A 24,487-nucleotide genomic window follows, 5' to 3' on the forward strand; every position below is an offset into this window, starting at 1 on the left:
TTGCGTTCCTGGACGCCTCTCCTCACCCCTCCCAGAAGTCCGTCTCGCGAAAAGGGCTCCTCTCTGAATGCCCGTGCAGGGCCCATGAAGGCTCTTAGGGGGCCTCACGAGGCCCCTGTTCCTGGTCCTGCCCTGCCCTCAAGCTCTACTCTTAGCCCCCTTGCCTCGCCGCACACGGGCTTCCTCAGCTTGGGGTCCCGCTTTTGCTCCCTGCCTTTGTCCTGCAGGCCACGTCTGGGATGCCCTCCCATCCCAGGGTCACCCGCCCCGCTCACGACAGCCACATCATGCCAGACGTGTTTCTCGGGTAGATGGTGCACGACCTGACGTGTGTCTGTGCCCCCTCATCTACCCTGAGGGAAGAGACTGAATCCTCTAGCACCTGGCATTCTCCCAGATTCTTTCTCTCTGGGAGATTTGCTGAAACGAATGAAATTACAGGGTTGCTAAAAGGAGCCCTGGGGGCGAGGGGAGATGGGGGAAGAGAGTCTCAAGTCTTGGGTCCGGGTCCTGGTCCTGGTTCTGACACTTTGACCTTAGCCCACTGGATGACCTCAGGCAGGTCACTTCACCTCTCTGGGCCTCGGTGTCTGGAGGGGGTCCTTCTTCCTTCTGATTCCATTATTCTGTGGGCTTGGTCTCAGCCTGAGACATTAGATGTGGCCTCCATGCCAGGCCTGCTGTCACCAGGGTGCCCAGCGGGGGAGAGGCTCCCCCCCAGGTCAGGTTCAACAAGAGCTGCTCTGAGGCTCTGCCGCAGACCTGAAGGAGGGGCTGTGTTTGAGGCCGCTCTCCCTTCACCTGCGGCCCCTCCCTGTCCTGTGCCCACTGCCTTCTGCCCCGCCTGCCTACGTCACCATCCCCCTGGCTGCCTTTCTCTTTTCCCAGTAACTCGTTTCTCTGCTGAAACAGCCTCTGGATGCAGAGCCCCTGGGAGATGCTGGGCCAGCACTTGCGCCTGCCCTGGCAGTTCCAGCAGCACCTCCCAGGCAGGCCAGCCCTCCAGGAAGCCCTTTGGGTGCCCTGGTCCTGGTGTCACCCTGCTGCCGAGATCCCTGGGGGAGCGCCAAATGCAGAACAGAATACAATTCCAGGGTGTATTCTGAGCACACTGAGGCCCTGTCTTTTTCTCTTCACCCCTGCTGCCTCAGGGATTTGCCTACAGTGGAAATTAAGTCTCCTCTTAATTCCGAGCCTTGGAGGCTCCTGAAGGGGGTGTGGTAGAAAAAGCCCTGCCCCTGAGCAAGGTTGGGGCAGGCAAAGGGAGCCAGGGCGGAAGGTGATGCTTTCCTCTTCCACCAGGAGTCCTGCAAGAATTTGATGATCCTATTATGACTCCCTGGTCTGTCCAGGACAGCCCTGCTCGCGTCCCCTCCCCTATCCTTTCTCTGCCACCAAGCCCTTAGCTCTGCCGCAGCCCAGCTCCACTCTGTTCTATGCTGAAAGGGAGAACAAGGCCTCTTCCCACCTACTTGATGATATGAGTCTGGTAAATCATCCAGGGCAGGATAGTCCCCACAGTCTTGGAAACCTGGGCCTGTCCTTAGCACCGAGACTTCCTAGAGGCCCAGTGGCAACTGTGAGGAAGCAGGTGTTTTACCAGGTTGGAGCGGGGAAGCCTGATCGAGGCCACCGTCCCCATCCTTGGGAGAAAGAGCCTCCGCTTTGCTGCTGTCACCTGCACTTGCTGACTCCCAAGAATGGAAGACAGGGATCCGAAGCCAACAGCGGGCGGAGAGGCTGGTCGGGGCCGTGGGCAGGAGGGGGCTCTGGCGCCGGTGTGTGGGTAGCACGGTGACCCTCCCCGCCCCTCCCCTTTCTTGCCAGGAAGCCATCCTGCAGCGCTACCAGGTGGCGGGAGACCGCCTTCGCGTGTACCTGCACTACCTGCCCTCCTACTACCACCTGCACGTGCACTTCACCGCCCTGGGCTTCGAGGCCCCTGGTGCAGGCGTGGAGCGGGCCCACCTGCTGGCGGAGGTGATCGAGAACCTGGAGCAGGACCCCGAGCACTACGGCCGCCGCACCCTCACCTTTGCCCTCAGAGCTGATGACCCCCTCCTCGCGCTCTTGCAGGAGGCCCAGAGAAGCTGAGTTGGAGAAGAGCACTGATGTGTATGGGGGCGGTGGGCAGCCAGATTTTTAGCACCAAGTGAATTTTTTTTTTTTTTTAATATATTTTGTACTGGCTTCTTCCCAGCATGAGAATAAACTATCGGTCTCATTCGGTGTGGACACACGGTGTGGCCTGCTGGGGAAGCAGAGTGGGCAGAACCTAGGGGGAAGGTCTTAAGAAGGGAGTGAGGGTCTGGGGGGCAGCCCCAGCTGGCCCGGAGGGCTTGGGGCTTTCTTTAGGCCCCCGTGCACCCGTCCTGGCTGACTTCACATCCGGAATCCAACTGAGCCTCCCTGCTTTCACTCCTTCCTGTTCTGCCACCACAGGGCCCTCTGCCTTCTTCCCACTTATTGTATCTTCCTAATGGTTCTCTAGGTCCACCCACCTGTCTGGGAGTTCCCCCAAAAAACCAAGTACAAAAACTTTCTGGAAGTAATCTATAGAGTCTTTTTGACAGTACTTCCTCTTTCTCTCCCCAGCATTGAGGTCACACTTCCCATGTGTGAGCCAATCCTGTTGATAAACTCTTGTTGACAAGGGTGGAGCATGGCCGCTCCTGGAAGTGGGAGGGCCTTAATAAGAATCAGATGATGCAAGCCCAAGAAGCCTGCCTTTGCCTCGGCTACTTGGTCAGTGAGTCTGTGGCCTTGAGTTTGTTATCTGGGCAGGAAGATAAAACAAGTCTCAGGGAGCAGCCAGAAGATCAGATACAAGCAGTGTCTCAACAGGGCAAAGTGACATGGTTGCGGTGGAGTCTGAAAGCCCTGAGGGCCTTGGGTGCAAGGTATGACCAGCATCACAGGTCCCTGTCCATAGACTCGCGAGGCCAGGAAGGGACTTCAAAGTGTCCAAGGCTGTGGCCTGTAGGAAGCCGTCCAGGGCTTATCTGGGAAGGTGACATCTACCACTGCTCCAGCAGAACAGGGACACAGGTGCAGACGTTGACAGCATGCAGTTAAACACATGAGGCCCTCTTTCCAGCCCGGGGGACAGATGTATCACGCTGCTGGAGAGGGGCTGGCGTTTGCTCCTTAGTCAGCATGGGGCTGCGGGTTACTGGGTCTTGTTTCCTCAGGACACACTCTCAGGGGAGACAGGATGTGTGTCCCGCAAAGTGAAAGGAAGGAGGAAAGCTGAGGCAGACGACGGAGTGGCTCTTATTCTGCGTCCCCTGGACTGAGAGGCAGGAGACTGGAGTCAGAGCCGAGCTCCATTCATTTGTTCTCGCATGTTTATTAAACACATACTACAGGCCAAGCACTGCCCTAGATAGTGGTAAATGGTCTCTTCCCGGCGTCCACCCGAGGCGTCCTGAGCCTGTTTCTTTGTCAAGGGGAACGGGGATGAGGACCCACTACGGAGTGATGTGCTGGGTGATCATAAGCCAACAGGGCAGAGTGACATGGTTGTGGTGGCGTCCAGAGCTTTGACTCGCTGACGGACTCTTGAGCCAGACAGTGTCCTAAGTGCTGGGAATGCAGAGGTGACTGAAAAGAAGCTCCCAGCCTCCGGACTAGTGGGCGGACAGACGGTCCTCAGCCCGAGGGATGCAGAGTGAGAACCACCCCGTCCTCTGCCTTGGCTTTCCTCCTGCCTTCCCTCAGCAGACCCCAGCATCCCGCCGGCCCGGAGAGAGCGTCCTGAGCAAGACGGGCAGCGCCAGCCCTCTCTGGCAGCGTGGACGTCTGTCCTGTGTGTTCAGCTGCGTGCCCTCGGTGTGCGCGCCTGTGTCCCTGCTCTCCTGGAGGTAGATGTCACCTTCCCAGATGAGTCCTGGAGGGCTCCCCACCGGCCACCAGGCCCCAGTTCTTGGCTGACTTTCTTCCCGGCGTGGTTGGGGAGGGAGGGGAGCAACTGGAGACAGGACTGCTGTTCCTCGGCTCCTCTCAGTTTGCCCAAAAGTTTCCTCAGAGAACAGAATTGCTGAGTGTTCTGTATTTGTCAGCGTTCCTTCATGACCCTGAGAAAAATAGCATTTCAGGAGGAGTTGGACAGTTAGCTCCACAGTGCCTGATTCTGTTGGATACAGATCCCCAAATGGAGAAACAACTCAAGAAACAGTTACGGGGGCTTCCCTGGTGGCGCAGTGGTTGAGAATCTGCCTGCCAATGCAGGGGACACGGGTTCGAGCCCTGGTCTGGGAAGATCCCACATGCTGCAGAGCAGCTGGGCCCGTGAGCCACAATTACTGAGCCTGCGCGTCTGGAGCCTGTGCTCCGCAACAAGGGAGGCCGTGATAGTGAGAGGCCCGTGCACCACGATGAAGAGTGGCCCCCGCTTGCCACAACTAGACAAAGCCCTCACACAGAAACGAAGACCCAACACAGCCAAAAATAAATAAATAAATAAATAAATAATTTAAAAAAAACAATTACGTACAAAGTAATATTTGAAAATGTTTCTCTTGTAATACTTCTATTCCAAAATAGTTTAATATATCTATTTTATTTCTGAATAGGCTGACGTGGGTCTGCTAACTCTGCCTTCTCAGAAAGGACTAAATCTTTATTCCAGACCCGTATATTGAACCCTAAAATGTCCTTTCTTTTGTAAGAAGATGGTGATAATTAATAGTAGTTGTTTTTTAAAAATCCTCACTTAGCAAAATAAATGTTGGCAGCCCTGTGTTTGCTCCATATTCTTACTGAAATTACACTGGATTCCGAAGTCTCTATAAACTTGAAGTTACCAAGTTTTAACCACTGTTGAAAAATAAGCACGGACTACAGTGTTTCCGTTCAATCAACAAGGTTTTGAATATCTACCCTACTTTTTGTTTTTAGACAAGAATATGGAGCTAGAGCTCTCGTGGAGCTTACAAGGTAGTGAGACACAGAGACATAATTACAAAGTAATTCCATGGACATGAGTACTTTGAGAAGACCCAGAGGGGACTGTGGCAGTTTATGCTGAGAGAAGCCAGACTTCCGGGCTGAAGCTTGAGAGCCAAGTGACCAGCACAAGCCAAGGCCAGCAGTCAGGGAGACAGTGGCTCAGCACGGCTGGGACCTAGAACTTGGCTTCTAGCATGGGACACAAATGTCCAGTAGTACCCTGACCAGTTTTTCCTTCAGGATCAGGAGGAAGAAATTAAAGTCAAGGCTAAGGGGAAATTTCTTAATGTTCTGTACCACCTCCTTTTGAGAGCCAGCGTGGTCTGGTGATTCTGGCATAGAACCTGCACCAGAACCAGATATGATCTCGAGCAAGTTACATAACTGTTCGTAAGCTAGGAGTGATAGCAGTGCCTACCCCGAGGGGCTTTGTGAGGATTAAATAAGAGGATTTTGTGGACATGGTAAGACCTATAAATGTTAGCTGCCATTTTCCTACCGCGAGAAGGGCCTAAAGGACACAGCCAATATGTTGGGGTTAGATATTAAAAAGGACTTCCGGATTAGAAGGCAGTGAAATCCTCGATTATGCACTGAAGTCATGGTAACCAAGAGACTTGAAGGCAAAATGCAAGCCATAAACTCTCTGTGGTTAATTGATCGTGGCCCCAAAAGAGACAAGGGCTGTGTGCAGTGACTTCTCAAGGATCCCGTCCAGCCGACAGGTTCCTGGAATGCGTTTCAGCCTTCGCCTTACGGCAGGTTTCTGAGACTACAATAGTGAAGTGTCCGCTGCTATTGAGAACCCTGGTGACAGCTCAGCTCCAGCGTCCAGCCATATAAACCTGATAAAAATAGGAGCTGAAACACCATCCCGGAGTTGCTATTTTTAAAAGCGTCTGAGATGCTGGATTGGGTTTATTTCTTCCTCAAATGGCATCTTGCTGTTCCCTCCTCCCGGTGGGCAGGATGCTAGCGTGGCACATGTGAAGGACAGGAGCCAAAAGCCTGTGAGACACACGTGTCAAGGGCTCCACGCCTCCTACCCACACCCCTGCCTGGCCGGGAGGAGCCACAAGTCCAGGGCCTCCCAGCTCCAGATGCACCTGCCCCTCCCACACCCTTTGCTTCTCTGTCTCCTCCTTCTACTCCCTAGAGGGAGAGAGAGAGAGAGAGAGAGAGAGAGAGAGAGAGAGGCGCCCTGGTCGTCCCAGCAGAGTGGTGTCCGCCACCTCCTCCACAGCAGAGACAGAACCAGAGAGGTAAAGGGGGGCGGCTGAGGAGGTGGGAATGGAGGCAGCATGGCTTGGAAGGGGACCAGGACCCAGACCACTGACCCTCAGGGTGTCTTGACGCGCCTTTGGCACAGCTGGTCTCCGACAGGAACAGTTTCAGGAGCCGAAGCCCCGCTTGTCCCACCACACTGCCTCTTGCTAAGCAAATCCCAGTGCCTTGTAGATGGGCAGGCGGGGCGGTGGAGCTGGGAGGGGCTCCAGGTGAAAAGTACCAGAATCGCTTTCCTCCTGCCCCACAGATGATGTGGGTTCTAGGCAGCTAGCTAAGCATCTGGCTGTGCCATTAAGAAAGTGGAGGGAGGGGCTTCCCTGGTGGCGCAGTGGTTGAGAACCTGCCTGCCAATGCAGGGGACACGGGTTCGAGCCCTGGTCTGGGAGGATCCCACATGCCGTGGAGCAACTGGGCCCGTGAGCCACAACTACTGAGCCTGCGCGTCTGGAGCTTGTGCTCCGCAACAAGAGAGGCCACGACAGTGAGAGACCCGCGCACCGCGATGAAGAGTGGCCCCCGCTTGCCGCAACTAGAGAAAGCCCTCGCACAGAAACGAAGACCCAACACAGCCAAAAATAAATAAATAAATAAATAAATAAATAAATAAATAAAATTAAAAAAAAAAAAAGTTTAAAAAAAAAAAAAAAGAAACTGGAGGGAAAAGATCCTGAGTAAGCACATTGTGGCCTAAGGGGAGGAGTCAGGATCTCAGTTAGCTTCTGGGCACCCAGTAACCAGGTCTGGGATAAGCTGGGGGAGGGGGAAGGGAGGAGATCTGAATACAGCTTACTGGTTCCGTGTGCATAATAAAAGTGCGTACTTATACAGCACCTTATACTCCCAGAGCAAATGTGTATCCATTTGAACTGACATCCCTTTGAATAAGCACAGTTATTTCCATTTCTTTCTAGTAAGAAAATTAAAGCTATTTATTGACCGAGGCAGAGTTAGAAATCAGGTCTCCAGGAGCAAAAGTTGGCCTTTCAGTTCTGTTTTCCCACAGAGTGAAGTTTACATGGCTCATAACAAGAACTGCCAACTGTGTTTAGATCTAGTTCATTAAAGAGTTTGCAAAGTTTAGAAGCTGGGCTGATTCTCAGTTCAGCTCTGCCAGACTCACCTAGTCGCTTTGGGTGATTGCTTACTCTCTCTGGGCCAGTTTTCCCACCCACGCACCAAGAAGGCTATTCTGTCTTCCTCTAACCTTGACCCAGGCAGAGACTTTAGTCACTGTGCCAGACCTGGAGCTGATACACAATACATTGACCTGGAGCTGATACAAAAACATTTGTTGGATGAATGCTTGATTGACAAAGCCAAAGGCACTATTCAAGCATAATTTAGACACTGGGGAAACGTAGGAAAAACCTCTGCCCACGCAAGGTGGGATTTAGGATGGAGAGTCACCTGTGGAAGCACTTGAAGCCCTCTATCTTCACCCTGCCTTCTCCACTTTGCTTACGCAGGGTAGAGCTTCCTCTGTTATACGTTCTTAGCAGATAAACCGTCCAGTATCGGCTGAAGTGAGCGTTGAGCGGGCATTTCCGGGAACCCTCTTTGTCAGTTACACACACCCTACACTTGGTCACATCCTGTCCTAACTTATTTTTTAACAACTTTATCGGAGTATAATTGCTTTACAATGGTGTGTTAGTTTCTGCTTTATAACAAAGTGAATCAGTTACACATATACATATGTCCCCATACCTCTTCCCTCTTGTATCTCCCTCCCTCCCACCCTCCCTATCCCACCCCTCTAGGTGGTCACAAAGCACCGAGCTGATCTCCCTGTGCTATGCGGCTGCTTCCCACTAGCTATCTATTTGACGTTTGGTAGTGTATATATGTCCATGCCACTCTCTCACTTTGTCCCAGCTTACCCTTCCCCCTCCCCGTATCCTCAAGTCCATTCTCTAGTAGGTCTGCATCTTTATTCCCGTCTTGCTGCTAGGTTCTTTATGACCATTTTTTTCCCCCTTAGATTCCATATATATGTGTTAGCATACGGTATTTGTTTTTCTCTTTCTGACTTACTTCACTCTGTATGACAGTCTCTAGGTCCATCCACCTCACTACCAATAACTCAGTTTTGTTCCTTTTTATGGCTGAGTAATATTCCATTGTATATATGTGCCACATCTTCTTTATCCATTCATCCGATGATGGACACTTAGGTTGCTTCCATGTCCTGGCTGTTGTAAATAGAGCTGCAATGAACACTGTGGTACATGACTCTTTTTGAATTATGGTTTTCTCAGGGTATATGCCCAGTAGTGGGATTGCTGGGTCGTATGGTAGTTCTATTTTTAGTTTTTTAAGGAACATCCATACTGTTCTCCATAGTGGCTGTATCAATTTACATTCCTGCCAACAGTGCAAGAGGGTTCCCTTTTCTCCACACCCTCTCCAGCATTTATTGTTTGTAGTTTTTTTGAGGATGGCCATTCTGACCGGTGTGAGATGATATCTCATTGTAGTTTTGATTTGCATTTCTCTAATGATTAATGATGTTGAGCATTCTGTCATGTGTCTGTTGGCAATCTGTATATCTTCTTTGGAGAAATGTCTATTTAGGTCTTCTGCCCATTTTTGGATTGGGTTGTTTGTTTTTTTGATACTGAGCTGCATGAGCTGCTTGTAAATTTTGGAGATTAATCCTTTGTCAGTTGCTTCATTTGCAAATATTTTCTCCCTTTCTGAGGGTTGTCTTTTTGTCTTGTTTATGGTTTCCTTTGCTGTGCAAAAGCTTTTATGTCCTAACTTATTTTTGAGTGGGAGTCCACTGTGAGCCTTCTTTCTAGTAAGCTTCCTGTGGGGGGGGGACGGGGGTGTGTGTCTTACGTTTTTCCTTGGAGCCCTGGAGCCCCCAGCATCAGGCTGTTCACACTAAGCGCTCAGTAAATGCTGTGCACCTATGAAAGAGTGTCTCGGGGGATGGGGATTGTCCTGCGGGTGACTTTTGGACTATTCTTCGGCCTGAGTAGTTCCCAGGATTGATTGAGGTGGGTGGGCCCCAGGAACCAAGGTAAGGCCTGATGGGGTTTCCCCTGGAGACAGGCTGCTTGGCGCCTTCAGTAAGGAACAGCAACTGAAGCTTTCTCAAGGCCAAAGATAGGGTGTGCAAAGAGGCTGCAGAAGGAGGAGTTTGGGGGTGGCAGGTCGAGACTAGGGCAGAGGGAGGGTCTAGGTCTCCGTCCAGGGCACCTGGCCACTGTGCATGGGGAGTGGAGGTGGCCCTCCCTCTTCTGTGCCTCGTTTTCCCGAGCGAGGGAAGGACACGGTTCATCGCGTGGGAGAGCGGAGAACCCTTTGTTGGGTCTCATTGTTTCCAGGAGGGTGTGCAGAGGCTGCGTTGGGCATATCCATCCTGGTGCCACTCACAGGCTGCGCCCGCCAGAACTCTACCCTCACCCTACCAGCCTCCTCTCCCGCCCCTCCGCGCCTGCCCGGTCGGTCGACCCCTCCGCGCCCCTCGCTCCTGGCCCGGCCGCCCGCCCTCTCCGCCGGCCTCCGCGGCTCCCGGACCATCGCGAGCCGCCGGCATCGGCCCCGCCCGCAAGCAGGATCTCTCGAGTCCTTCCTCCTCCTCCACCCCGCCCTTCCTCCTCCTGCCCGCCGGCTCCCCAGTCGGCTGCCCGGCCGTGTGCGCAAGCGTGTCCGGCCCCTTCCCCGCCCCCCGCCTGGGCCCGGGCCCCCGCCTCCCAGCAGGCGGACTTACCCGCTCGCAGGCCGGCCCCGCGCCCGGGACAGGGACCGGGCCGAGCGGAGCCGCCGCGCCAGTGCCACGCCTCCAGCCCGTGCGCCTAGCGGATCGGAGCTGCGCGCGGAGCTGTCCTGCCTCGCCCCGCGCCACCCGCGAGGGTGAGTACGCGGCGGCCGGTCCCCGTGGGGCCCGCGAGGGAGGGTGGGGAGCGCCTCCGGGTCCCGGCTGCCCGGTTGCCCGGTTCCCCGCCCGGCGCCGCGGCCGGGGAGGTGGCCGGGCACGTGGGCGCCGCGCGGGGCCGGGTGGGGAGGCCACAGCCCTGGGATCCCTTGCCCTGGACCAGTTTTTCGCGGGAAGCCGATTCTTTCTGCTCCCTGGGAGTGAGCAAACGGGACGTTCTTCTTCTCTGGAAAGTTTCTAGCCCCCACCCCTGGGCATCCTCTGAGCCGACTTCTCCCCACAACTGCCCCACCGAGTCCAGGAGATCCTGGGCTGGCTTGCCTGCAAGTGGCAGGCTCTGCTGCGTCCGGCTGTGTGCAGGAGACCCAAGGTCGCCAAGCAGTGCCCAAAGGTGGGGCTCTAGCTGCAGGCTGGCTGTGCCCAAGACACCAGTCCACATTGCGGGGCTCTTTGGGCCTAGGCCACTGGGCCACAGAGCTGGCTGGTGGGCAGTGGGAAGGGATGGGGTTGGGGTGAAGGTGGAGTCCAGCTGGGGGTAGAATCGCTGGGCTCAGCCGTCTGTGCTGGGTGCCCCCCCTGGGGCCCCTGCTGGCTGGGACCTCCCAGGCAGCCCAGAGCTGCCAACATGTCTGCCAGCACTGCCCCCTCCATTCCCAGTCCTGGGGGAGGCTCTTTCTGGGCGTCGGAGGCCTGATCTACTGCTGCCCCTTCCTCCGTCTGTCCCGCAGACTGGGTCCTGAGTGCCGGGGTGGGAGGCTCCTGCCGGAGGCCTGGGGCTACAGGCACCGTCCGGGTGCTCAGCTCTGCCCACGTGACCTCATGCCCACCCACAGGCTGGCACCCCCATGCGCTTCTCACAGAAGCCTGTGCTTTCCACCGCTGGGGGGAGGCACAGTGTGGAAGCCAAGTTCAGGCAGACTTATTCTTTGCGGAACCTTGGGAACGGGCCTGGTATACAGCTAGGGTGTCACCAGAGGCACAAACCAATACCACTCTCTCCTGAGCTTTGCTGTGCTGCGGGGGGCAGGGAGGGGGGATCGTAAAGGCGCTGAGTACTGCGGAAGGTGTCGGCACAGAGGCGGAGGTATGTGAGTGTTTGCTATTAGCAGCGGTTCTCCCGCACCCTCCAAAGTTCTCCACACTCACCGAAGCTGCCCCATAACTCTAGAGAGGGTGCCTGGGAGGCGCCAGCTGTTTGGGGCCTAGAAATGAACTTCCGGGGCTTTTTCTCTTTGCCGGGAGCTCCTCTGTGAATAACCCCTGCCCGAGCCGAGGCACCCCAGGTCCCTCTAGCCTGTTCCTGGCTCTGCTCATGTCTCCCCTGCACGTGCTCTTCGTGCCCCATCCCTCAGCATCCATGTGCTGGGCGGGAGATCTTCGTCTGTCCCCTGGGCCTGGGTCTCCCTCCCAGCAGCTGAGGGGGAGCCAGGAGTCGGGCGCTTCCCCCCAGAGTCCAGGTGGTCAGGGGTCAGGAGGGGAGCGTAGACAGAGGAGGAGTTAGGAGAGTAGCGTGGGAGCCTCTTGCTTGGACTGTGGGCCGAGAGGCATCTGTGGCTTGGGAGTGGACTGCTGTCATGGCCACAGGCCCCTTGCCTGTGAGTGGAGGCCCAGGCCAAGGAAGCGCTCGGCGTCTTCTGGGCCGTCTTCCCTTCCCTCCCTCACCCCTTCCCTACCCAGAGCAGTGACTCAGTCCCCACTCCTCAGAAACAGACTTCCTCGGCCCCTCCACCCTGCCAGCCCTCTTAGATCCCTGGGATCCAGTTTTCTGGAGAGAACCGAGAATCTGTTCCTTTCAGAATTATATAACAAATCCTGGAAAGAAGCCCCCCTACCCTTCACCAGCTGGAGCAGAGAGGCCAGACCCCCCTTCCTGTGCCCCAGCTTAACCTGTGGCCATCTGTGGTTTACCCCTACTGGCCTGGCATCTGCCCTGCACTGGGTGCCCGCCCAGGCCCTACCTGGGTACGTTCTCTGGGTGAATTCCTCCTCTCAGAGCGGCTCAAAGGTTTGTCCCCGCCGTCGTGGGGAAGGGGTCCCTCCACCTCAGAATGACACAAAGTGGTCCCAGCCCACGGTAGGGTGGGGACCTCCAGCCTCCTGAAAGGGTACCCTTCAGATCAGTGTCCCAGAGGGTCCCAGAGCCTGAGAGCCAGACCTACAGATTGTGCCCAAGGCGTCCACCACAACCCAGCTGAGTTCCCAGGCCCTGGGGGTTGGACTGTCAGTGCTAGGGAGCAGGGCAGTCAGGTGGGGGGACACCCAGAAAACATACAGGGCCTGCCCCTCCCTCCTGACTCCTCAGCTGCCCTGGGGTTACACATTTCCCTGCAGAAACGAGCTGGCTTCTCATGCCTCTCGACCTCAGGTCCTCCTTCCTTCTCGACTCTTGTCCTTGACCTGAAACCTTTGGTTTCCTTGAGGAAATGACTAGGGCAGTCACGTTTGGGTGCCTGTAGTCATTAATTCCCCCTCTCGTTTGTCACCCCTTCCCAGAGGTGCTCAGCACTTCTACACGAGTGTTCTGAGTGCCCCTGGAGGGGCTGCTGGCCACCCCTGGCCTCACGTTCACTCCTGACCTGTATCACATTCCGTGTGTGTGTGTGTGTGTGTGTGTGTGTGTGTGTGAATGTGAGTGTGAGTGACGCCCTTTATTCTACGGATAGAGGAAGTGGTCAAATGCACTACAAGTGCGAGCAGCTGTATGCGATGTGTGGGCCCCAGCCAGGTGCCATGGGCCTCCGACTGGTGCCCCTGAGGCTGGCAGGGGGTGAACTCTGCCAGGGGGTGCGCTGGGTTGATTGCTCTTCAGAGTGAGGAAGGCCATCCCAAGCTGCAGGTTCTCCTTTAACCTTGGCCCCTTGCCTGGGACCCGGAGACCTCCAGCCAGATGACTGCCTTATCTCTGCCACCCCACACCCCGCAAAGCCATCCTGCAGAGAGATGATGTGAACGCTCTAGAATCTGAAGCCCTGGCTTCTACCCTGAGCCCAGCAGGGAGGAGGGTGCTGCTGGGGCTGGGGGGTGGCCGGGGGGGTGTCCACCTGGGCCTCGAGGGTGAGGAAGGCCTGGCTGTAGGATGGTCCCTTCTTCCTGCCTGCAGCTTCACTTCAAAGCCCCAGTGTGTCAGGGGCCCCAGGATCTTGCTTTCCTGTGCGGGGTGGACCGTGGTTGCTAGAAAGGGGACACGGAGCAGTTTGCAGAGCGCCGGGCTCGCGCACTGTTGTGCTGCGTGGGTCCAAACCCTGCTCCAGGGTGCACGTTCCAGGGCCTGCGGTGATGCTCCCGTGTCCATGGTCTGCCCTGTGTCCTCTGCCCGTGCAGCCTCTGCAAATACCTGTCCTTATTGTAAAAAGGGACTTAGCAAGTAACAAAACTAGTTATGATTTATCTATAGAGCACTTATTAAAAGCCTAACCCAATAAACCTAAAAAAAAAAAAAAAAAAGTGCTGTCCACTTATTTACATCACTTCACGTAAGCACGACCCTTTCATTAAGCCCATTTGTAAATGAAGCCATGGAGGCTCGGGAAGATTAAACCATTTGGCCAAGGTCACACGACTCCTAAGCAGCTGAGCTGGGACTCCTAGCTAGGCCTGTTTCCAAAACCTGCACTTTTCAGCCCAGTTCTCTACTGCTCCCCAAGCTCATCTTCTCCTGCCCTGTGATCCAGGAAGAGGGCGAGGCTCAGAGGTGTGAAAGGGTTTGCTCAAGGCCACCGGGTGTGGGTGACAAAGGAGGACACAGCCCTCCTGATTCGCAGCCCAGGGCTCTGTGCGGCCCTGAAGCCCACATCTGGCCCTGCCGGTCCTGGCTCCCCAGCCCCTGCCTCTCTCAGCTGGGCAGGGCTGGGCTCTCCTTCCTCCCTCCCCGCTGCGGCCCCTCCCAGCCCCTGCCGGCCCCCACCTCTCCCGCTTTCCCTCCGGTAATTGCTTCCATCTGGCCTGCCCATCGGCTCCTATTCCTTGGAAATGCAGCTCCCCGGCTGCCGCCCACAAGGCTGTAAGGCCTCATCCGGCAACCACGGCGACACGTGGGGAAGGGGAGGGGTCCTCCGGGGGTCTGAGCGCGGGGACCCGGCCAAGGTGGCTGCTCCTGGCATCTGGCATCCGCAGATTCCTGCCAGGCCACAGGACTTTGCTCTGGGGCTCTCCTGGACCCTGGCCTGGCCTGGCTCAAGGCCAGAGAGGCTCCTTAAAGACCTGCCTCCCCTCTGCTCCTTAGAGGTCACTCAGGTCAGGAGGAGGGAGGCCTGGTTGGATGGGATGGCAGGAGAGAAGTGGGGGCCAGCAGGGGCCCACCCTGGCAACCCACTGCTTGAAGGTCACGGGAGGGGAGCAAAGCAGGGGACGGGCGGTGGCAGAGACCAAGGGACCTGGGAACTCTGGGCAGGTGAGAAGGGAGACGGCTCATTTCCTTTGGTTCCGAGCAATTGACTCAGAACCAGCAGAACTCGAGATGAAGCTTCATATTTTGTCGTGATAAAAACTAAAACTTGCCCATTTAGCGGTGTGTTCAGTGCTCTGTGGGCTGCCTTGCCTAGGCTGGGCGGGGAGGGACCCAGGGCCCTCAGTGTGGCCATCTGGAGCTTTCAAGAGCAGCCCTCTGCCTGCGTAGGGGGCAAGTGCCCTGTGGCTGAAGATGTTCAGGCTTGGAGCCGTGACCTTGGCAGGGCCGGTCCAGAGGAGACGCAGGCATTGGAGGGGCGTGTTTGTGGTGTGAAACGGGTTTGAAAACTTCCAAGGCATTTTCCTCCCTGACTTTTTAGGGTTTTCATGTAAGCTCCAGGAACCTGTCATCTCATTGCCATGTTCTTCATGCCTGGAATGATGTCTAACAAGTAATAAGTGCTCAGTAAATATTTGTTTGATGAACAAAGGGAGGATATAGATCGGATGTGACATTGTCTTCACTGTGTCCCTGCTTTGCTTCCCCCTTTTCTTGGGGCGAAGGGCGAAGAGTTTCCCTTTTGACAGCTGAGCTGTTTGGAGCCTGGCCTGGCAGCCTTTTCAGACACAGGAGAGGCAGGCAGGAGCCCTGGGGGTGGGCTGGGCAGGAGTCTGCCCACCGGGAGGGCATCCCCCCACTCCCCCGTGCCAGGGCCACCTGGTCACATTCCTGCCGCCATCCCCTCCTCAGCCCTGCCTTTGGGTCCTTGCACAGACTGGTCCTAACCTCCCCTCCTGCCCAATGTCAGCTCTCCCCTTATCCGGGTCCACGAAAAGCGCCCCAGGGGTGGAACCCTCTGGGGTGTCATCTCAGGAGTGAGGGCTCAAGAGGCGGGTTCGCCCCCATTCTTGCTTCACCCCAAACGACTCCACTCTTATTCCTTCTACATATTGGGTTTCCACATAAAATCTCATTTGAAAGTGGGAGAGAGGGTGTCTCGGCTTAAAACCCTTTTTATTTGAAAACCTCCATTGGGCGCCGGTCGGACTGTTGTACTTCCCGAGCCGCGTGTTCTCAGCTCCCCACCTCTGCTGCCACTGTCCCCTGACGGTGGCTTGGGCGCCGCTGGCAGTCCCCTTCCTAGATTGCATCCGACTGGAGCCTGTTCTGAGGCTCCCCTGACGGCCCTGCACCCTTGTCATGTACCCCGCCCCCCCCCCCACAGGTCCCAGCCTGTGACATCAGGGGACCCTACCGCCCGTGAGCTCAGACGGGTGGGGGAGGGCAGGACTGCACAGCCTTGGGCCCGACACGGAGCCTCGGTTTCTCCTCTTCTGAACCAGAGTGCGTTTCAGATAATGTCTCAGCTCCTGGGGCCTGGCTCTGTAAGTGCTGGCTGGTGGGCTTTCTGTGATTCAGGGTGCGGCCCAGAGACTGCAGAGTGCCTTCCTTCGGGGCCAGGAAGCCAGGCAGGTGGCCTTTGTCTTCTCTGTCTGCTCCCAGCTGTGTGACCTCAGGCAGGTCTGGGACTTTGGCTCTCCATCAGACAATCCGATAACCGACCTGATAGCGTCTGCCGAAGCGCAGCTCACGGGATGGATCTCGGAGCACAGATGATAGACACTGGCGAGCTGGGGAGGCCTCAGAGGTCCCGGCTGATGTTAGACTGTCGGGCAGGACCCGTGACCGTCTGACTCCCCATCGTGTCCCCAGCACCGCACTGGCACATAGTAGCCTCTCGGTAACTCTTTCTTTTTGCAAAGGTGGGAGCTGAGACTCAGAAAAGTAACTTACTGTTCAAGGTGTCAGAGCGACTTTTCCCCCAGGCAGGGGCCGCCTCTCCTGAGCTCCATCCCACCCCTGTCTCTCCTTCCTCCAAGGTCCTGGTTTGTCCTCTGGTTCCGAGGAGCCAGGATTGTTGAGGCTGAAGCCCCTGGGGCGTGGCTGACGGTGGCACGGGGCGGGCTGGGGCCGGTGCTCCGGAAACGCCCCCTCCCTTGTGCTGCTTCTCCTGGACCGGCCTGTCTGGCTGAGAGGGTGTGGATGCACCCTTGCAGGAGGTGTGGGCCCTTCTCTCCACACCGCCCCCTGCTCCTCTTGTCCCCTCTTTGGTCCTTTTCCTCTTTCTCCTCTTTTTCCGACCCCCCTGCCTTCCCTCCCTTCTCCTTCAGATTTCTCCCAGCTCCTCCCCCAGCCATCCCTCTTCCTTTGTGTCTGCCTCCTCTTCTTTCCTTTGCCCCTCTGCCCCCGCCCCACCCAGGCCTCAGCCTCCTCGCTGTCCTGCCTGATGTGGCAGCTGGACTTCGGGTGGGTGCCCTGCAGCCGTGGAGGTTCAGGAGCGCCTCCTCTTGTTGGCGGCCCCAGCATCTTCGAGCGGGACGCTTGTCCAGCAGTTGGGTTGGGTGAAGGGACAGGGCCTGCCCCAGGTGCGGATGCTCTGATCTTAAGCTCAGCTTCCTGGCCCCTCACCTCCCTTCTTGGACATCTGCCTGGGTGGGAAGGCAGGATCTCATGCCGGAGACAGAGGGCCTCCAAAGTGGAGCTGGCTGGTGGAGCTTCTCTGGCCTCTGACCTCTGCCCTCTGCCCTCCACCCTCCTCTCTCCAGAGGTACCTGCTGGGATGGAGGAGGCTGATGAGAGCAGGGAGGAGATTTCTGCTCAGATGCCTTCCAGGTGAGCACACACAGCGTGTGTGTGTGTGAGTGTGTGTGTGTGTGCGCGCGCACGTGTGTGTGCGTGCGCGCACGGAAGAGTATGTACATGGGTTGTGTGGCAGAGAGAACACGGGCCTGCATCCACGTGTGGACAAGAATGGGGTCCACTGGTGTGGGTCTGGGCCCCCCTCCGGGCCTTCACTGTGCAGCCCTGCTCGTAGCCCCGAGCTCTCCTCTCCGGACTTTGGGGCCCTGGCTCTGCACTGAGGCTTTCCTCTGTCTTGAGGGCCAGCTGCTGCCCTGTTGTGGTCCCACGCGGTGGTGACTGATCCCGGGCCACCCATTCAGCTGCCTGGGGGCCCTGGGGCCAGCATGTTTTGCCCCCCACCTCCCCAAATGGAGGCGTCGGGGGGCTTCCTGCCCGGTGCCTCACCCCTGCCAAGGCGGAGGGAATGGGGAACAGCTGCGCTGGCCGATCCCGGCTCCGTATGGATTTGGTTTGACAACAAAGCTCCCTCTGTGTGTTCTCAGGCCCCTTACATAACCGGGGCGGGGGAGGCAGGCAGGAGGAGTTGGAGATGGGGACAAGGAGACACCAGGATGGGGCGGCTGGAAAGGGTACGGGGGCGGGGAGGAGCGGGGAGGGGAGCGAGAGAGAGACCGACCACTGAGAAGGAGGGAGGCTGGGCAGAGGGAGGAGGAAGAGCCTTTGTCTTGACCCCCGCGCTCCTACTTCCTGCCTCCCAGGGCGGGAAGAAGCTCCGCTTCCAGGTCCTCTGGCCTTGTCCTGTGGGTGCCTTGTCTTCCTTTCTGGAGCCCCGCCTGTCAGCCCTGGACCTGCAGAGGGGCTGCTGGGCCTGAGAGGCGTGCTCACCCCGCCCTGTAACCGAGCACATTCCCTAAAGATGGGAATCGGTCTCCCTGGTGCCTTGGGCTTCTCGTCCCTCCTGCTACCCCCTGACCTGGGCTGGGAGCCCCTCCAGCTACTCTCTTGATGGTGCTGCTGAGGGACGCTGACCCTTGTCGGGTGGCCCCAGGCCTCCCAGCTCCTCACGCAGCCCCCCATCTGGGGCCTCCCCAGCTCCGGCCCCCCGGCCACTTCGGGGGCCCTGTGGCCCTGTCCCCTGCACACCACCTCCCTCAATGATCAGACACTCTCTTCTCACTCTCACTCTCCCCGCAGCTGTCCAAATAGAGTGAGAAGAAAATGTTCTCTTTCCGGAACAGCGGGACTGACAGGCCGGGAAGGCCAGGTGAGCTGGCCAGGCTTGGGTGTGTTGCTGGGGGCGGGAGGGGCCCTGTCCCAGGACCCTGATCCTGACAGCTTCTAGGCAGGAGGAAGGGCTCGCGGAAGAGGCCAAGAGGATGGATGGGGGCGCCTCTGGGGCCTCCCACCTTCAGACGGGGCCAGGGCCCCGCGGTGGCTCAGCCGCCTAGGCCTTCTCAGGGTCTCCTCTGTGCCTCAGTTTCTCTGAGTCTGCTTCTGGCACCAGGCTTCCTCAGAAGGAGCCCTGGACGTGGTCTGGCCCTGAGGGTGGTACTCATGCGCGGGCCGCAGGGGGCTGACAGCTCCTGCCCTTGCAGCCTGAGAACCAGGACGGCTCCCACAAGGGCAGAGAGGAGGAGCTGCTGGCAAAGCCCGGGGTTTTCCTGGGCGTGAGTGGCAGAGAGCCCAGGGTTCTGGCTCGTGGCTTGACCCCCAGCACCGCCCTCCGTGAGATTTAGGGTGCCCGCCCAGGGGCACCCTCTAGGACCCTGGGCCAGCAGCTCTGGGGAGAGGCGGCGTGGGCACGGCCCAAACCTGCCGAGCAAGCCCGAGACTCTGGAATCCTCAGTCCCCAGGCCCTGACTGCCCCAGGCCTGCCCTCCTCCGCCTCCCCCAGGACTGGGTGCCTGGATGAGTCTGGAATTGCTAATGCCTCAGGGCTTGAGCCCAAAAGGGCTTGAACGGGGTGGGATGTGGGCGGGGGAAGGCCTAGGGGTTTCCTGGATTTGTTAGCGGGAAGGTCAAGATCAGGTGCAGGTGCAGAGAGGCTGGGACAGGCCAGGAGTATGGTGAGTGAACGCTGCTGCTGGGGGGTGTGCCCTGCCCCGGGGCAGCGGCCTCTGCCCCGTGCCTGACATTGGCCACAGGCTGCCCCAGGACGCTCCCCTGGCCCCGGGGACACGCTTACATAGGCCGAGTGTCCTCCCCCTCTGCTTTCCTGCCGCCCCCTGCTCCACAACCCGCCTTCCCGGGCACCTCTGAGCACAGCTGGGGTGGGGCTCCCTTCCTGGGAACTGGGCTTGGCCGCGCCGAGCCAGGAGCCCAGGGCTCCCCTTTACTCAACTTTTGGAGACGAAGAGATCCCCGGAGGACTGGCCCAGCCACTCCTGGCTCCACCCGAATCTCAGGCTCCCTGGCGGACAGCCCAAGGGACCTACAACCCGACAAACAAACTCCGCTGGAGCCGGAGCTGAAGTTGAAGGAACCCGGTGGGCAGTGCCCTTCTCGAAAGATGGGGGAAGACAGCGCCCTGGCAGAGGAGGCCCAGCAGGCCCCAGAAGCTGTACGTTGTGGCGGGAAGTGGGGCCAGCAGGGAGGAGCAGGAAGGAGGAGAGAGAGAGAGAGGGGGAGAGTGTGTGTGTGTGTGTGTGTGTGAGTGTGTGTGTAGGGGCCATGTTTATCCTGGGGTGTGCTCCTGTGTTTGAACAGGGGTTCGTGTGTTTGCGCTCAGAGGTGTGTTTGTAGGTTTTCAACATGGAGGGTCTCAGTGGACCAGAGCGGAGTTGGCCTGGGAAGGGGCTCAGAGTGTCTTCTGGGTGCCTCCCGGCTGTGGGGTGTGGATGGCGCCGAGCGTGCTCAGATCTGCCTCCCTGTTTCCCCACAGGGGCTGCGTGAGCCCCTGGCAGGGGAGGCTCTGGGTCATCCCTGATGACCTGGCAGCCCTCCTGCCAGCAGTCCCACCTGCTGTGCCCCAGCCCTGCCCCAGAGGGACCACTGGTCAGACTGGAGGGTCTGCACCTTCCCCAGCAACACCTAGAATGCTAGCCGCCCCTCCCCTTCCCTCATTGGTAACCTTTACCTCCAGGAGAGTTGTATAAACAGCTGGTTTGTGGAAACATCTTACTGATGTGAAACGATCTCAAAAGGGTCTCTCTTATCGCCTTCGCTGTTCCCAGGGGACAGGCTGATGCAGGAAATGGAGGTCTTGTTTTCATTCTCCGCAGTTTCATTTCTCCTCCAGAGACCCCACCCCGGAGGCCGTGCACACCAGCATGCATAGCCCTCCCTTTTTGCCCTAATCCCACCCTCAGCCACTCTGACCCTGGTGGGCTCCTGATAGAAATTCAGGCATGGACTGAACTTGGCCCTGTACCGTCCCTGCTGGGGGACTTTGGGAGCACCAGCTCTGGAGAGGGGACAGCACTCTGCAAATGAGGCACTGCTCGAGCGGAGCAGGTGCTGCCCCTGGAGCCGCCGGGGGAGGGGGCAGCTTGGCGCTGGCTGGAGGTCGGTGGCCACGCCCCGTGGGACTGGGCACTTTCTCTAGGAGGGACTGTACCCAGAACGGGAGAACGGCTTGGCCACTGAGGACTCCAACGCCCCCTGAGCCTGGCCTGTACATGGGATCCATGTTCAGTGCAGGCAGAGTCTGGGTGGCAGTCCCCCCGGTCCCCGGGCAGCTGCGTGTGTGCCGTGAGTGCAGTGGACCCAGCGGCTGGGAGGAGAGGTGAGTGCAGTCGTGGTTGTGGTGTCAGGTGGGAGCTCTGCACCGCTCCCCGTGCTGGGCTGGGGCAGACCTGGAGCGGAGAGGGGCTGCCACGCACTGGGGGAGACCCAGACCAGGAGTCACCTTCAGCTTCCAGGGGCCGAGTGCTTGCTCTGGGCTCAGCCGGTACTAAGGCTGCGGGCTTTCAATCCTGGAATATGTTTTGAGACTCCCATACCTCCCAGAACTTGTTCTTGCTACTCCGATTTCACAGATGGGAAATCTGAGGCCCAAGAGATGTAGGAGCTTTTCTAGATCCACCCCAGACAGCTCCCCCCAGTTCATGGGTGCCAGAGAGTGTAGGGCTTCTGAGCAGTTCAGACTGCTTGAATTCTTTATTTCTAGAGACCCTGGGACCCTTAATGTATCTCTCTGTGCCTGTTTCCTCATCTGTAAATGAGAATGAAAGAGGACTACCACACAGAATGTTTTAAAAATTAAATGAGGTTATGCACAAGAGCTGCCGAACAGCCCCAGGGATCTTTAAAAAATGAATCCAGAGTGTCACTCCTCTGTTCATACCCTCCAGTGACTTCTCATGGAACCCTGAGTAACGTCCAGGCTCCAGGGTGGCCTGTGACATCCTGTACCACCCGGCCAGCGGGTCTCCCTGGCACCGCCACCGGCCCTTCCTCACTGTCTCCGGTCACTTTGGACTTGTTTCTGTTACTTACACCCCACAGGCCCCAGGGTCTTTGCTCTTCTCTCGGGCTGGAACCTCTGCTCCCCCTCCCCCACCCCCCTTTCCATGACCGCCTCTCACTTAGGTCTGAGGTCAAGAGGCAGCCCCTCAGGGACCTGCCAACGCTCCATCCCGAGGTGCTGCCCCATCTTCCTCTGCTCCAATACCCTGTTCTGATGGCCTCACCGTGTGTTTCTTCTTCTTCTTTTTTTTAATAAATTTACTTATTTTACTTAATTTTGGCTGCGTTGGGTCTTTGTTGCTGCGCACAGCCTTCCTCTAATTGCGGCGAGCGGGGGCTACTCTTCGTTGCAGTGCACGGACTTACTGCGGTGGCTTTTCTTGTTGCGGAGCACGGACTCTAGGCGTGCGGGCTTCAGTAGTTGTGGCACGCGGGCTCAGTAGTTGTGGCTCACAGGCTCTAGAGCGCAGGCTCAGTAGTTGTGGCACGTGAGCTTAGTTGCTCCGCGGCATGTGGGATATTCCTGGACCAGGGCTCGAACCCACGTCCCCTGCACTGGCGGGCGGATTCTTAACCACTGCGCCACCAGGGAAGCCCTCACCGTGTGTTTCATGGCACCTTTTCTTATTCATCTATGTGGTTGTCAGGTGTGTCCCGCCGCCCCTCCCGCCCGCTCCCCAGGTGTACACTCCAGGAGCACAGGCCTGTTACCTTGTTTCCTGCTGTAGTTCAGTGCCTGAGGCCGTGCCTTGGGTGCACTAGGCCCACAGTCCCTGTCAGCTCCTGTTTCTTCTGGACTGCCCAGCCTCACCGTGTCCCTGGAGGCCTCAGAACCCCAAACCTGCCGTGGGACAGGGCTGTTCTTGCAGACAAGCCCTTCTGAGGAGCAGGCAGGCGGAGCAGGGCGGTGTCCCCTTGGCTCTCCTTCCCCCACGCAGGATTCGTCTCAGGGTGACCTCACTTAGAACATCACCCAGATGCCCAAGGTTTATGAAGTGGGTACCGATGGGCCAAAGGTGGCAGGACTCTTTCCCTAGAAACCACTTCTGCTGGTAAAACAGGGTGTCTCTGTGAGTTCAGAGGAAATGACCCATGGAAAGATAAATACCGATGGGATGACTGTACCAACTTTCCCATGGCTACCCCCCGCCCCTGGTCTGTGTACCCCCAGATCTTTTCACTGGGCTCTTTATAACCTGGCAAGGATTCTGGAGAAGGGTTAAATTGCTCTGCTGTAAATTATGTTGCTGCTAGCCTGTACAGAGCCTTTACAGAAAGCAGAATGAATGACCCCAGCGATTGGACACAGCCCTGCACCAGGGCGATGGTTTGACAAGCCAAGGGAGGGCTGGATTTCAGCCCTCACTCCCCACCCAGGCCTGGCCACGCACACCCAGTCTGCATAGCTGTGCCTGGTGGCCCTGCCCCTGCTGTTCCCTGTCTGCGGAGTGGGACATAAGGAGAGATAAGAAGGGCCTGTGTCCGTTGGATCCGTGAGGGGGAAAGATGAAGCGCATTCTGGAGTCTGAGACCAGCTGCTTCTACTTCTCCACGGTAACAACCTTAGAGTCCCTCTTACCTGGCATATCCACCCACCCTAGGAGGAAGTGCCCTGTTTTTATCTCCATTTGATGCAGCAGAAAACTTGAGATCCAGAGAAGATCCAACACTTGTGCAGCCAGTAAGCGGTCGGTCCGGAATTCAGGTCCGGGTGTGTGAGACTCCAGAGTTTACATTCCTTTTTTTTTTTTTTTTTCCTCTCCTCTTTTCCTTTTAGCAAAACTTTAGTTGAAAGTGTATCACACTCACCCGTTTAAAAAAATTAAACGTAAAAAGAGTATGTGGGGCTTCCCTGGTGGCGCAGTGGTTAAGAATCTGCCTACCAATGCAGGGGACATGGGTTCAAGCCCTGGTCTGGGAAGATCCCACATGCCATGGGGCAACTAAGCCCGTGAGCCACAACTACTGAGCCTGCACTCTAGAGCCCACGAGCCACAACTACTGAGCCCGTGTGCCACAACTACTGAGCCTGCGCGTCTGGAGCCTGTGCTCCGCAACGGGAGAGGCCGTGACAGTGAGAGGCCCGCGCACCACGATGAAGAGCGGCCCCCGCTCGCCGCAACTGGAGAAAGGCCTCGCACAGAAATGAAGACCCAACACAGCCAAAAATTAATTAATTAATTAATTGATTTTAAAAAAAGGGTATATGATATAAAGAAGGCCTTTCTCCCATTCTAGACCCCTGCCCCCTTAGTTTCTTCCGCATCCTTTGAATAATCTATTCCTTTAGCGACATATCCACGTATATGCGTGTAAGTCTTCTGTCAAAAGGGCATGAGATACAAAGAACACTGCTCCCCACCTGCCTTTTTAAAGTTTCATCATGTACTTGGGAGATCATCTGGTGGCAACGTGCATGCATTTGCATCCTCTTTTTCACAGCTGCGTAGCGTTCCGTTCGTTGTTTGTGTGGTGATGCTTCTAAACAGGTCCTTGTGGATTTTCGGTAGAATTTCAAGTCGTTTACATCTTTCACTGTCACAAATGGTGCTGTCTGTAAAGACTGTGATAGAAAAGTTCATGCAAATATAGGAGACTTTTCTGTAGAATAAACTTCTAGCAATGGGATTCCCAGGCTAAGGGGATTTCGACATATATTGCCAGGTCACTTCCAAAAAGGTCACCCTGATCCACTCCTGATCTGACAGAGGGCCTGTTTCCCCACCTCCCCAAGCAGCGTGGGCTCTCAGGCCTCTGGGGTTTTGCTGTTACGATCAGTGAAGAATGGGTCTTTCCTCTGTGCCATTATATTATGTACTGTCAACTGCTCATTCACATCCTTTGCCTATTTCTCTGTCTGATTTGTTGACTTGTTTCCTTATTGACTTGCATGAGCACATTATAGGCTAAGGGAATTCATTGGTCTGATA

At 56.9% G+C, this 24,487-nt stretch overlaps 2 protein-coding genes across 10 annotated transcripts in view; both read left to right on the forward strand.

Annotated features, from left to right (window-relative positions):
* The window catches only part of DCPS (decapping enzyme, scavenger), a 35,982-nt gene extending 33,747 nt beyond the window's left edge, over positions 1 to 2,235 (forward strand). For both annotated transcript variants that reach the window (XM_007183377.2, XM_007183378.2), the window contains one exon: positions 1,828 to 2,235. In XM_007183377.2, the coding sequence (XP_007183439.1) occupies positions 1,828 to 2,094 (267 nt within the window). In that variant the 3' untranslated portion in view covers positions 2,095 to 2,235. The remainder of the gene's footprint in view (positions 1 to 1,827) is intronic.
* A 7,690-nt stretch (positions 2,236 to 9,925) lies between these two features.
* The window catches only part of ST3GAL4 (ST3 beta-galactoside alpha-2,3-sialyltransferase 4), a 33,185-nt gene continuing 18,623 nt past the window's right edge, over positions 9,926 to 24,487 (forward strand). Inside the window, exons 1-3 of one of the 8 annotated variants that reach the window (XM_057552240.1) lie at positions 9,979 to 10,098; positions 17,114 to 17,180; positions 18,345 to 18,414. In XM_057552240.1, the coding sequence (XP_057408223.1) occupies positions 17,128 to 17,180; positions 18,345 to 18,414 (123 nt within the window). In that variant the 5' untranslated portion in view covers positions 9,979 to 10,098; positions 17,114 to 17,127. Of the gene's footprint in view, positions 10,099 to 11,147; positions 11,205 to 17,113; positions 17,181 to 18,344; positions 18,415 to 19,584; positions 19,711 to 19,754; positions 20,875 to 24,487 lie in introns of those variants that run through there. The other 7 variants (XM_057552245.1, XM_057552241.1, XM_057552242.1 and 4 more) reach the window with 7 other exon arrangements.

This window comes from Balaenoptera acutorostrata, chromosome 9 (genome assembly GCF_949987535.1).
Source record: "Balaenoptera acutorostrata chromosome 9, mBalAcu1.1, whole genome shotgun sequence".
Classification (NCBI taxonomy): Eukaryota; Metazoa; Chordata; class Mammalia; order Artiodactyla; family Balaenopteridae; genus Balaenoptera; species Balaenoptera acutorostrata.